Below are 13,649 nucleotides of genomic sequence, written 5' to 3'. Positions count from 1 at the left end.
GGTTCATGTTAAACCAGGCTACTATGGTTCTCTCCTTGAACATATGACTACAGATTGGGAAGAAATTACAACGGACAAAGCAGTGTGAGGTTCTTTCCAAAAAGTGGTGGCGTTAGACACTGTTCTCACATATTATGATTCACACATCCAGAAGAAAATATTCAGAACTGTCAGAACCACTTTCTGTAGTCCCAGAGTCAACTCCTACAGCCACCATGGAGGAGGCCACAAAGCCTGAGATTGTTTCGTATCCACAAGTCTCACCTGCCGGACAGAGTGATCCCCCAGTCAGGAAAGATGTTATCGTATAAGAGTAAGAAATCCTCCACAGCGTTTAAATCTTTACGCCTGATTGGGACTATTTAAAATGTACTATGTTGTGGATGTCATATATAACAGTTGTATTATAAAGTATACTGTGTATATAGATAGATATATAATATTCACACACATGTACCGCATATACACACACAGAACAATACTTCACATATTTGAGTTGAGTTGCATTCTATTTGGAGTTTATAGTTAATCAGGGAAGAGAGCCTGTAATTAATATTTGATTAGTATTGTAAATATGTTGTTGATTAAGCATTCCTTGTTTGTTTAAATAACTAATTACAGTTTATATGTATGAAGTATGTGATTGGGATAGGTCATCAGGCCGCTGAGACATATGTGCACGCCTCACTTAAAGTGAAGAACAAAGTTAAACTTACATCCTGGCTCTTGTTTTCCATTCAATCAGCTTCTATGTTTTGGAGTTATAAAACATAACAGAACAATATGATCTGTAACCTTGTAAATTGACTTAGAGCATAATCTGTCCATGCAGCATGAGTGTAGAGGGAATAGAATAGAGGGCTCAGGATGCAACCTTGTGGAACACCAATGTTTAAAATAATCATGGCAGGGATGTTCCTGCCCATCTTTACTCATTGTGGTCTGTTGATCAGAAAGTTAAAAATCCAAACTTTCTAAATATCTATGGAAGCTGATCATTACATACCTGTTGGAGGATGTGGAGTAGGTGTTTCATAAAATGCATTATTGGAAATGATGCATCCCTTTGTGAAGGTGATATCATCAAGTGCTATGACTCCTTTGGAGCCTTTGCCCACCCATCCCTCTATCATTATCTCAAAGTCTTCATCAGCGCTCAGAGTGATTCCAGCTCGTTGCCAGTAATGGCCTCGGTCCCCTGTTAAGTTGAGAAGTGACGTGTGATGACCAGATAAAGTCTGTAGATATACTGTTAATGATCCATTAATATTTCCAGCCATATGGTAATAAAAAATAATCTGCAAAAGAAAAAGCAATGGCATTCTTAACCAAACAAATTTGAGATCAGTGACTTTGAGATTTTGTGTAACAGTTCAGAACACTCTCCCATTCCTCTGGAACATATGTCAACATAATTTACTTCAAAGCAATATGTGCCTCATATTTGCATATGCAATCCTACTACAAAGCAGTAAAACCATTCATCGTGGTCCATGTTTGAAAATGATTATATTCAAAATTAATCTGAAGAAACAGTAGCTCAATTTCTGCAACAGGCATGTAGGGGAAGGCAATTTGCATCGATATGCTCAAATAAAAATTAGATAGCTGATTTTCAGTAAATCAACTTTTGAAACACAATGAATGAGTTAAGATTTGATTTGTGATAACTTAAGGTATAACTCTTGATGGTCCAGCTAGATTTGATCTGAATGATTTGTAAATCTGACTGTGCATCTTCTCACTACAAATGTGCTCTCAGAGAATAATTCTTTACATATGCTGTCAAAAACTGTGTTTTCATCTCACAAATATTTTCAGTTAACTGCTTCGTATGCAATACTGTCTCACACTCACAGATTTGTTTAGATTCATTACTAAGATTTTCTTAGTCAACGTACAGAAGAATAAATGAAAAGAAAACCATTATAGAGTGGAATATGGAACTGTGCCTGCAATGGGACTTTGGAAAGCCATCTCTTAAACTTCATCCACTTCTCTTTGCAATGGTTTCTCCAGTTTCTCCACAATTGATATCCCTTATTATCAGTAACTTTCCCTTTTGCACACTATCTGAGGGTCGGAGCCCAGAACTGAAGCTTATACTTCATCTGAGGCTGACTGAAAGTAATATTATTTCCATGCTATTGATCGCTCCACATTCATTAATATCAAACTTTTTTGTCATCTTTAATACCATTGCCAATTTAAAAAATTCACACATTTGGTTCTCCTTTTACATTTGATTCTTACTAGTTCTCCACAGTAGCTCTCTTAACTCTTACTGCACAATGCACCTTTAATAGTACCAACAGGTTTCTGCTTAGTCTTTATGCCCTCTTTTCCTATGCTGTATTTATTGTTGTTTATGACATTTAAAGTTTGAAATTATGCTCTTTGTATCCATATCTATACTCAGTGGCTACTTTACTAGGTATCTCCTGTACATAATAAAGTGGTCACTGAAATATATTTGTGGTCTTCTGCTATTGTAGTCCATCTCCTCAAGGTTCGACATGATGCTCTTCTTCGCACCACTACTATAATGTGTGGTTATTTGAGTTACAGTCACCTTCTAGTCAGCTTGATCTAGTCTGGCTGTTCTTTTCTGAGCTCTCTCATTAACAAGCATCATTCTCTGCAAACTCTAGAAACTGCTGTTTGTGAAAATCCCAGGAGATCAGCAGATTTTGAGATGCTCAAACCACCAAAACTGGCACCAGCAATTCTTCCACAGTTAAAGTCACTTAGATCACAGTTCTCTCCCTTTCTGATGTTTGGTCTTGACCATGTCTGCACGCTTTTATGCCTCGAGTCCTCTTCCTATTACTTGGCATTTGCTCTCCTCACCCCATCTGGAAATTTAACCAGCTTTCTTTCCTGACAATTCTATTTTTATGCTCCACTGCTCCTTTAATCCCAAAATTGTTTATAAATCTGGAACAGCAATATAATTAGATACAAGTACCAAATATTCATCAGTTAAACACAAGCTTTAGGTTATAAGTTCAAGTCTCTCGAGTAGGCCTTGTGCCTATAATGTTCTGAATCAAAGGCATGCTACTGCTGAGCCAAGCTGACTGGAGTTCTATGTGGAAAGCGGATAATGCTCTAACACAGGGGTTCTCAACCTTTTGATGCCATGGCCCCCTACTATTAACTATGGATCCCATAATTGGGAACCCCTGCTCTAATACATAAAAAAGAGAATAGTGCAACCCAGTTCATTTAAGATTCATTGCTTGAGAAAGGAGTTTACAGAAAGCCCAGTGGTGGGAGCCTGGAATGTGTTACCTGAGGTGGTAGTAGAGGCAGAAAGATCTTGATGGGAGTTATATACAGTTCTCCAAATAGGAGCCAGGATGTGGAGTACTATTTACAACAAGAGAGAGAAAATACATGTCAAAAGGGCAACATTATGATAGTCATAGGGCACTTCAATATGCAGGTAGTTTGGGAAAATTATGTTTTTGCTGGATCCCAAGAGAAGGAATTTGTAGGATGCCTACAAGATGGCTTTTTAGAGCAGCTTGTGATTAAGCCCACTAGGGGAAAGACAATTCTTGATTGGGTACTGTGTAATGAACTAGATATGATTAGGGAGTTTAAGGTAAGGGAATCTTGGGGAGGCAGTGATCATAATATGATAGAATTCACCCTGCAATTTGAGAGGAAGAAGATAAAGGCAGTTGGTCCAGATGGGATACCTGGCTGTGTGCTCAGAGTCTGTGCAGGGCAGTTGGCCGGGGTCTTCAGGGACATTTTTAATCTGTGCCTGGCTCAGGCAGTTGTCCCCACAAGACTCAAGATCGCCACCATTGTGCCAGTGCCGAAGCGTTCCACTGCCACAGGCCTGAATGACTTCCGCCTAGTTGCACTCACCTCCATCATTGCAAAGTGCTTTGAGAGACTGGTTCTATCACATCTGAAATCCTGCCTGCCCACTACCCTGGACCCCCATCAATTTGCTTATTGCACCAACAGGTCAACAGAGGACGCCATCTCCACAGCACTTCACTCTGCCCTGACCCACCTGGACAGCCCCAACTCTTATGTCAGAATGCTGTTCATTGACTTTAGTTTGGCATTCAATACTGTAATCCCCTCCAAGCTGATCTCCAAACTTTGTCAGCTTGGTATCAGCTCATCCCTCTGCAATTGGACCTTGGACTTTCTGAGTAACAGACCCCAAACTGTTAAGTTAGACAACCTCTCCCTCTTCCACTCTCACCCTGAACACCGGCGTGCCTCAAGGCTGTGTGCTGAGCCCTCTTCTGTAATCCCTTTTCACCTGTGACTGTGCTCCTGTACATGGTTCTAACTCCATAATCAATTTCGCAGATGACAACACGGTAGTTGGCCTGACCAGAGGCAATGACAAGGTGACCTACAGGGACGAGGTCCAGCACCTGGCCGCGTGGTGTGCCGACAACAACCTGGCCCTTAACACCCAGGAGACCAAGGAGATCATTGTGGATTTCAGGCATGCTAGGAACCACTCTCACGTCCCCAACTACATCAACAGAACTGTAGTTGAGCGTGTATCAAGCTTCAAGTTTCTTGGTGTCCATATTTCCGAGGATCTCACCTAGTCCCTGAACTCCTCCATCCTGATCAAAAAGGCGCAACAGCACCTTTATTTCCTGTGGAGCATCAAGAAAGCTCACCTCTGTCCCAGGATACTGACGGACTTTTACCGCTGTACCATTGAGAGCATACTCACCAACTGCATCTCTTCCATATCAGACCGCACAGCACTCCAGTGTGTGGTGAAAACTGCCCAGCAGATTATGGGCACCCAATTGCCCACCATTGAGAACATCCACCATAAACACTGTTTGGGCAGGGCGAAAAGCATTATCAAGGATGCATCTCACCCTAACCATGGAGTTTTTACTCTCCTCCCATCCAGTAGGCGCTACAGGAGCCTCCGCTCCCGCACCAGCAGGCACAGGAAGAGCTTCTTCCCTGAGGCTGTGACCCTGCTGAACCTCACATCACAGCACTAAGCAGTATTGCACCCATATTGTACTATCTCAGTGCTTTTTTATTTGTATGCTGTAGCACTTACTTTTTATTCGCAGTTATTTTGTAAATAACACTATTCTTTGCAATTCTGGTTAGATGCTAACTGCATTTCATTGGCTTTGTATCTGTACTCGGCACAATGTCAATAAAGTTGAATCTAATCTAATCTAATGTATTAGCATTACAGTGGAGTAAGAGGAATTACAGAGGGATGGGAAAGGAGCTGGCCAAAGTTGATTGGACGGCGATACGAGCTGTAATGATAGCAGAAGAGCAAAACCCGGATTTTCGGGCAGAAATTCAGAAGGCGCAACACAGTCACATTCTGAAGATTAAAAAGTATTCTAAAGGGAGGATGAGGCAACCATGGCTGACCAGGGAAGTCAAGACAGCATAAAAACAAAAGGGAGGGCATATAATACAGCAAAAAATAGTGGGAAGTTAGAGGATTTGGAAGTTTTTAAAAACCAACAGAAGGCAACTAAAAAAGCCAGAAAGAGAGAAAAGATTAATTATGAGGTAAGTTACCCAATAATATAAAAAAGGATACCAAAATATGTTTTTACTGTTTTTACTGGGGTGTATGGGGTGTCAGGGAGGGGTAGCACCTCTGGTGGGGGAACATGTCGCGTCCTTTTCAAGGCGGTTAGTCCACCATTGGTCCCCACCTGGCACTCAGCTCTCACCTGTGGCTCCCTGTAGCTGTTTGCATGCGACAGCGGCCACACCCCGGGCAACGGCTTCGACAAGCCGGCTAAACCAAGTGAGGGTAGCCGACGGGTCTCAAACCCTCGGTGAGATAGGGAGCTGTCTATCCCAGCATGTGAAGACAGACTCCGGCGGATTGAGCGGACGAGACCAATGGAAGGTCCAACGGTCAAGAAGGCGGTCTCTGCAAGCGTCGTGGAATGTGTAGAGCAGGACAAGACACAGAAGACGTCTTGGTCATCCACTGCCCCTAGTCCCATCTCCAACCGTCTAGACTCTGTCTTGCCACTGGATCCAGATGGGAATTGGGAAGAGAGTGTGAGGCTGACGCTGCGCAACGCTCCCTCACTTAAATCCAAGTCACGCGCTAGTCTCGACACGACCAATAATGGTGTCGAGATCCTCATCGACGTTGACGATGGACGAACACACACGGTAAACGAGAGGTGAGAGTGAATGTTGGACCAATGTAAAATGATGCTGGAGAGATAATAATGGGGGAATAAAGAAATGTCAGACAATATTGCTGAGTATTTTGTATTAATCTTCACTGTGGAATGCAATAGTTGTACTTTACACCTTATTGTCGCCAAACAATTGATACTAGAATGTACAATCATCACAGCGATATTTGATTCTGCGCTTTCTGCTCCCTGGATTACAAATATTAAATATTAAAAATAGTAAAAAATTAGTAAATATTAAAAAATTAAATTATAAATCATAAATAGAAAATAGAAAAATGGAAAGTAAGGTAGTGCAAAAAACCGAGAGGCGGGTCCGGATATTTGGAGGGTATGGCCAAGATCCGGGTCAGGATCCATTCAGCAGTCTTATCACAGTTGGAAAGAAACTGTTCCCAAATCTGGCCATATGAGTCTTCAAGCTCCTAAGCCTTATCCCAGAGGGAAGAGGGACAAAAAGTGTGTTGGCTGTGTCGGTCGTGTCTTTAATTATCCTGGCAGCTCTGCTCCAACAGCGTGCGGTGTAAAGTGAGTCCAAGGATGGAAGACTGGTTTGTGTGATGTTCTGCGCTGTGTTAACGATCTTCTGCAGCTTCTTTTGGTCTTGGACAGGACAACTTCCATACCAGTTTGTGATGCACCCTGGAAGAATGCTTTCTACTGTGCATCTATAAAAATGAGTGGGGGTTTTAGGGGACAGGCCAAATTTCTTTAGTTTTCTCAGGAAGTAAAGGTGCTGGTGGGCCTTCTTGTCAGTGAACTCTGCTTGGTTGGGCCAAGTCAGGTCATTTGTGATATTGACCCCGAGGAACTTAAAGCTTTTGACCTGTTCCACTTGTGCACCACCGATGTAAATTGTGTTGTGCAGTCCGCTATTCTTTCTGAAGTCAACAACCAATTCCTTCGTCTTGCTGACGTTGAGGGATAGGTTATTGTCTTTGCACCATGCCACCAGGTTCTTAATTTCCTCTCTGTACTCAAACTCATCATTACCCCAGATACGGCCTACAATTGTTGTGTCACCAGCAAACTTATATATTGAGTTTGATGGAAACTTGGCTACACAATCATGGGTGTACAGTGAGTACAGCAGGGGGCGGAGTACACAGTCTTGTGGGGCACCGGTGCTCAGAGTGATTGTAGAGGAGAGCTTCTCCCCTATTTTTACAGCCTGGCTCCTGTCTGTGAGGAAGTTGAAGATCCAGCTGCAGATCTGAGTGCTAAGGCCCAGGTTCCGGAGCTTAGGAATCAGTTTATTTGGAATGATGGTATTAAAGGCAAAGCTGTAGTCAATGAAAAGGAGCCTTACGTATGCGTCTTTATTCTCCAGGTGTTCTAAGGAAGAATGTAGGGCCAGAGAGATGGCATCTGCCGTTGACCTGTTGCTCCAGTAGGTGAATTGCAAAGCATTGGGGTAGACCGGTAGGCTGTGGTTGATGTGTGCCATAACCAATCTCTCGAAGCACTTCATAGCAATTGATGTCAGAGCCACAGGTCGATGGTCGTTCAGGCATGCCATCTTGCTCTTCTTCAGCACTGGGATTATCGTTGCCTTCTTAAAACACGAGGGGATCTTAGACTAAAACAAGGAGCAGTTGAAGATGTCAGAAAACACTCCAGCTAGCTCGCTTGCACAGGCCCGGAGAACCCAGAAGCTCAAGAAGTTAAGAGGGCAGAAGTGAGTGTAGTTACTATTATTAAGGAGAAGGTACTTGGGAAGCTGAAAGGTTGAAGTTCCATAGGTCACCTCGACCAGTTGCACTACATCCCAGGGTGATGAAAGAGGTTGCTGAAGAGATTGTGAAGGCATTTGTAATGACTTTTCAAGAATCACTAGATTCTGGAATATTTCCAGAGGCCTGGAAAATTGTAAATGTTTCTCCACTTTTTAAGAACAGAGGGAGGCAGAAGAAAGGAAATTATGGACCTGTTAGGTTGACTTCAGTTGTTGGGAAGATGTTGGAGTTCATCATTAAGGATGAGGTTTTGAGGTACTTGGAGGCACATGATAAAATAGGACAAAGTCAGCATGGTTTCCTTAAGGGGAAGACTTGCCTGACAAATCTGTTGGAATTCTTTAAGGAAATAACAGGCAAGATAAATGAAGGAGAGTCAGTGGATATCATTTACTTGGATTTTCAGAAGGGACTTGCCACACATGAGGCTGCTTGACAAGACAAGAACTCATGATATTACAGAAGAGGCACCAGCATGGACAGAAGATTAGAAGGCAATGACTGAGAATTAAGGGGGCCTTTTTTTTGGGTGGCTGCTGGTGACTAGTGGTATTCTGCAGGGATCAGTGTTGGAACAAATTCTGGTCATCTTAAATATCAATGATTTGGACGATGGAATTGATGTCTTAGTGGCCATGTTTATGAATGATATGATGATAGGGGGAGGGGAAGATAGTGTTCTGACGAAGCAGGAGGTTTGAAGGAGTACCTAGACATTTTGAGAGAATGCGCAATGAAGTGGCAGATGGGATATAGTGTGGGGAAGTGTATGGCCATGCACTTTGGTAGAAAGCATAAAGGCATAGTCCATTTTCTAAATGGGGAAAAATTTCAAAACTCAGAGGTGCAAAGGGACTTGGGAGTTCTTGAGCAGGATTCCCTAAAGGTTAACTTGCAGGCTGAGCCAATGGTAAGGAAGGTAAATTCTATGTTAGCATTCATTTTGAGGGGACCAGTATAGAGCAAGGATGTAAGGCTGAGGATTTATAAGACATTGGTTAGACAGCATTTAGAGTATTGTGAGCAGTTTTGGGTCCCTTATCTAAAAAATTATGTTCTGGCACTTGGAGAGGAGGTTCACGAGAATAGTGAGTAATAAATTAGCCATGATTCAAAAGGGTGGAGCAGACTTGATGCTCTAAGCAGCCCAATTCTGCTCCCATGTTTTAAGGTCTTATGGTTTTACAAACATAAGAGATATTTAGATAGGCACATACACGTGAGGAAAATGGGAAGATATGGACATTGTGTAGGCAGATGGGATAACTGTAGTTGGCCATTTGATTACTAGTTGGTTTGTCACATTATTGTAGGCAAAAAGGAGCCTGTTCCTGTGATGTACTGTTCTATGTTCTTTAGGGATTGTGTTTTAGGTCTAGATTTTCAAAGTCATAATTTAATATTCTATCTAGTGTATTGTACCATACAAAGCCCACATAGCCAGAGAATGGTGAATCCACGGGATCTGTTGCCGCAGGCAGCTGTGGAGGCCAAGCCTTTATGTATATTTAAAGCAGAGGTTGATTGATCCTTGATTGGTCAGGGCATAAGTGATACAGGGGGAAGGCAGGAGATTGGGGCTGAGAGGAAAAATGGAACAGTCATGATGAAATGGCAGAACAGACTTGATGGGCCAAATGGCCTAACTCTGCTCCTATATCTTATGGTCTTATAAGTAAATCTATTGCTAATTTGCCGGTGAAACTATGTGGAAGGAATGATGTCAAGCTGAATGAGTGAAGATATTCAAATGTGGTTTGCTTCATTTGTGCTAAGTTAACCCAATTGCTCTCAGAAAAAAACACAAAGAGTGATTGCTTAGAGAAACATGAAAAGGAAATAATCAAAGTTATAAACAAGTTGGCTATAAAGAAAAATCAAATAACCTTAGGAATAAAACATTAAACCTATAAAAGTGAAACACACACCTTTGAGGCATTTGATGAAAATGTCACTCCACTCTTTAAGAAGGGAGGAAGGCAAAAGAAAGGAAATTATAGGCCAATTAGCCTAACCTCAATGGTTGGGGAAGTGTCAGGGTCCATTATTAAGGATGAGTTTGCAAAGTACTTGGAGACTAATGATGAAATAATTCAAAGTCAGCATGGTTTCTGTGAAGGGAAATCTTGCCTGACAAATCTGTTGGAGCTCTTCGAGGAAGTAACAAGCTGTGTGGACAAAGGAGAGGCAATGGATGTCATTTATTTGGATTTTCAGAAGGTGTTTGATAAGGTGTCACAAGAGGCTGCTTTACAAGATATAATCCTATGGTGTTACAGGAAAGACATGGATAGCAGACTTGCTGACAGGCAGGAGGCAGCGAGTGAGAATCAAAGGGGCCTTTACTGGTTGGCTGCCACTGACTAGTGGTGTTCCTCAGGGGTCAGTATTTGGACTGCTGCTTTTCATATTGTTTGTCAATGATTTCAGTGATGGAATTGATGGCTTTGTGGCAAAGTTTGCGGATGATATTAAGATAAGTGGAGGGGTAGGTAGTGCTGAGGAAGCAATGAAACTGTAGCAGGCTTAGACAAATTGGAAGAATGACAAAAAAGTGGCAGACGGAATACAGTTGAGTTATGACGATGATACATTTTGGTAAAATGAACAATAATGCCGACTATTATATAAATGGGGAGATGGTTCAAACATCAGAGGTGCAGAGGGACTTAGGAGCCCTTGTGCAAGACTCCCAGAAGGTTAATTTACAGGTTGAGTCTGTGGTAAAGAAGGCAAATGCAATGTTGGCATTTATTTCAAAGGGAGTAGAAAAAAGAAGCAAGGAGATAATGCTGAGCCTTTATAAGACACTAGTCAGGCCACATTTGGAGTATTGTCAACAGTTTTGGGTCCCATATCTCTGAAAGGATCTTAGATTATGAAGACACACAGTCCTCTTTTATTGTCATTTAGTAATGCATGCATTAAGAAATGATACAATATTTCCTCCAGTGTGATATCACAAAACACAGACTGAAAAAACTAACAAAACCACATAATTATAACATATAGTTACAACAGTGCAACAATACCATAACTTGATGAAGAAGTCCAAGAGCACAGTAAAAAGTTCAAAATCTTTCAAATGTCCCACATCTCACGCAGACGGGAGAAGGAAGAAAAACTCTCCCTGCCATGCCCGACCACAGTCCGACTCTGAGTCATCCGAAAACTTCGAGCCTCCGATCAGCCCTCCGACACCGAGTACTGAGCACCATCTCTGTCCGAATGATTCAACCTCAATCTCGGTCGCCAACAGCAGGCAAAGCCGGGGATTTTGAGGTCTTCCCTCTGGAAGATTCCCGACCGCGCAGTAACAACAGTAGCGAACTGGCATTTCAGAAATTTCTCCAGATGTTCCTCTGTGCTTTCACGTCTGTTTCCATCAAATCAGAATTGTCCACGGCCCCTATTTAACGGATACGATATCATTTTTCACCAGGGGGCTGCGCACGCAGTATGTGTTGTTATTGGAGAGAGTCCAGCGGAGGTTCATGAGGATGATTCCAGGAATTAAAGGGTTAACATACAAGGAGTGCTTAGCAGCTTTGGGCCTGTACTCACTGGAATTTAGAAGAATGTGGGAGGATCTCATTGAAATCTACTGAATGATGAAAGGGCCAGATAGGCTGGATATGGAGAAGATGTTTCCTGTGGTGGGGGTATCCAGAACTAGAGGGCACAACCTCAAAATTGAGGGGTGACCCTTTAAAACAGGTAAGGAGGATATTTTTTAGCCAGAGAGTAGTGAATATGTGGAATGCTCTGCCACAGACTGTGGTGGAGGCCAAGTCCGAGTGTATATTTAAGGCTGAAGTTGATTGTTTCCTGATCAGTCAGGGCATCAAAGGATGTGGAGATAATGCAGGTGTATGGGATTGAGTAGGATCCAGGATCTGCCATGATGGAATGGTGGAGCAGACATGATGGGTTGAATGGCCTAGTTCTACTCCTTTGTCTTATGCTATTAGAAATATAATTCAAAGAATATTTCAAAAACAAAATTAAACATTATTGATGCAGATGCATCGAATGCAGCGGTACCCATTGTTCAAAAATGACGGATTGTGAGGAAATAAGATGGTGTGACTCCGTACCTCAACATATTCTGGGAAATAAAAGGAGTTACTTACATGGGTAGAGGGCAAACTTTCAAGCAAAGCATACAGGAAAATACAGCAAGAGGTAGGTTAAAATAAACAGACAGGCAATTTATTCTAGCGGGAGATGAGGAAAGCCCTGGTCTGGCCCTAGAAAGGTCAGACTAATAAAAAAAAATTCATTCTAGCAACTGAACTAATCAATGTAATGTATGACTACTTCCAGACGTACTGCATTAGATGGCCACAGAAGTTGCCCTCTGATAAGCTGACCTGATAATCACAAGTGACCAAAATAGCATACTGATAACAAAAGTCACAGCACTAGTGTGTAACAAGAATCAATTTAGCATTTTCTAAGAGAAACACACTTGTACACTGTTTGTCAGGCATACACATTTAAAAAAGATCCACCTCAAGCCAAACAGATGAGCTGAAACAAATGATCTGTTGATGGATTCAAGAAGGATTAATTTTGAAAGATCAATAAACCAAACAAAAACTGAAGTTGCTGGAAATCTGAAATTAAAATAGGAAATGTTCATTGAAGTTCTTTTGAACATTAAATGTTTCTCCATCCATAGATGATGTTTGATCAGTTGGGTGATTTCAGCATTTTTTGTTTCTACACAGAAAGAAGTAGCCAGTGTAAATTAGTTTGACTGGAAGGAGTTCAAGATGATTCCTTCACAGGAAAGATTGGAGTACATTCAGCCAGAGACTCATTCCACCGAGATGCAACACAGAGCGTCATAGGAAGTCATTCCTGCCTGTGGCCATCAAACTTTACAACTCCTCCCTTGGAGGGTCAGACACCCTGAGCCAATAGGCTGGTCCTGGACTTACTTCATAATTTACTGGCATATTTTACATATTACTATTTAACTATTTATGGTTCTATTACTATTTATTATTTATGGTGCAACTGTAATGAAAACCAATTTACAACCAAAACTGGGATCAATAAAGTATGACTATGACTATTATTTTAGAAGAGGGTGTTAGTTTAAAAATGTTTTCAACAGGATGGACCGTTAAAGTCTTTAGAAAGGAACCCTGTTCTCTGCAGTTCATAGAATGTACATCAGTGCCAGGTTTTGATACTGTTATCCACGGTAATCAATCATAATCGGTAAGTTATGTCACCTCAGAGACTGCTAATAAACATACTCGTAGAGGCTAATGGTTTATCCATACCTGTTAACACTTGCCTCATGGGCAGCTTCAAAAACAGATCTTGTGGACCTCTCTAGTCAGACCATTTGCTCATCCGAGAACTTGTGCTCCTCTTTATCTGTCTATCACCCAGATATTGTTGTGACCACAGTGTAGTAGCCAAGGTACTCAACACATAGGTAGGCATGGATGCAAGAAGCCCATATATCTATAATCCTTAGTGAAAATTACATGTAATTGGCACTTATATACTAAAGATCCAGGTTTATGTTTCAGTGCCTCAAGGCAAGTTATAAACCATAATAACCAACAAGTAAATCAAAATATTGTGTCAGATTCTGATTGTCAAATATCATACAAGATGTTTTTAATGTCATTATTTGTTATCCCTGTAATCCACAGACATTCACAGTGCAATAAATAGCCCATAAACCCGA

The 13,649-nt window shown here is 41.6% G+C and overlaps 1 protein-coding gene across 2 annotated transcripts in view; it reads right to left on the bottom strand.

The window, feature by feature from the left end:
* malrd1 (MAM and LDL receptor class A domain containing 1) overlaps window positions 1-13,649 on the bottom strand; it is a 392,346-nt gene that overhangs the window by 187,796 nt on the left and 190,901 nt on the right. The window contains exons 25-26 of one of the 2 annotated variants that reach the window (XM_063044212.1): window positions 3,295-3,372; window positions 1,007-1,298 (exon numbers count right to left, since the gene is read on the bottom strand). In XM_063044212.1, coding sequence (XP_062900282.1) covers window positions 1,007-1,298; window positions 3,295-3,372 — 370 coding nt within the window. The remainder of the gene's footprint in view (window positions 1-1,006; window positions 1,299-3,294; window positions 3,373-13,649) is intronic. The other variant, XM_063044213.1, reaches the window with a different exon arrangement.

This window comes from Mobula hypostoma, chromosome 3 (assembly GCF_963921235.1).
Source record: "Mobula hypostoma chromosome 3, sMobHyp1.1, whole genome shotgun sequence".
Taxonomy (NCBI): domain Eukaryota; kingdom Metazoa; phylum Chordata; class Chondrichthyes; order Myliobatiformes; family Myliobatidae; genus Mobula; species Mobula hypostoma.
Note: the sequence above shows the minus strand (reverse complement) of the source record. Positions and strands in the feature narration are given on the sequence as shown.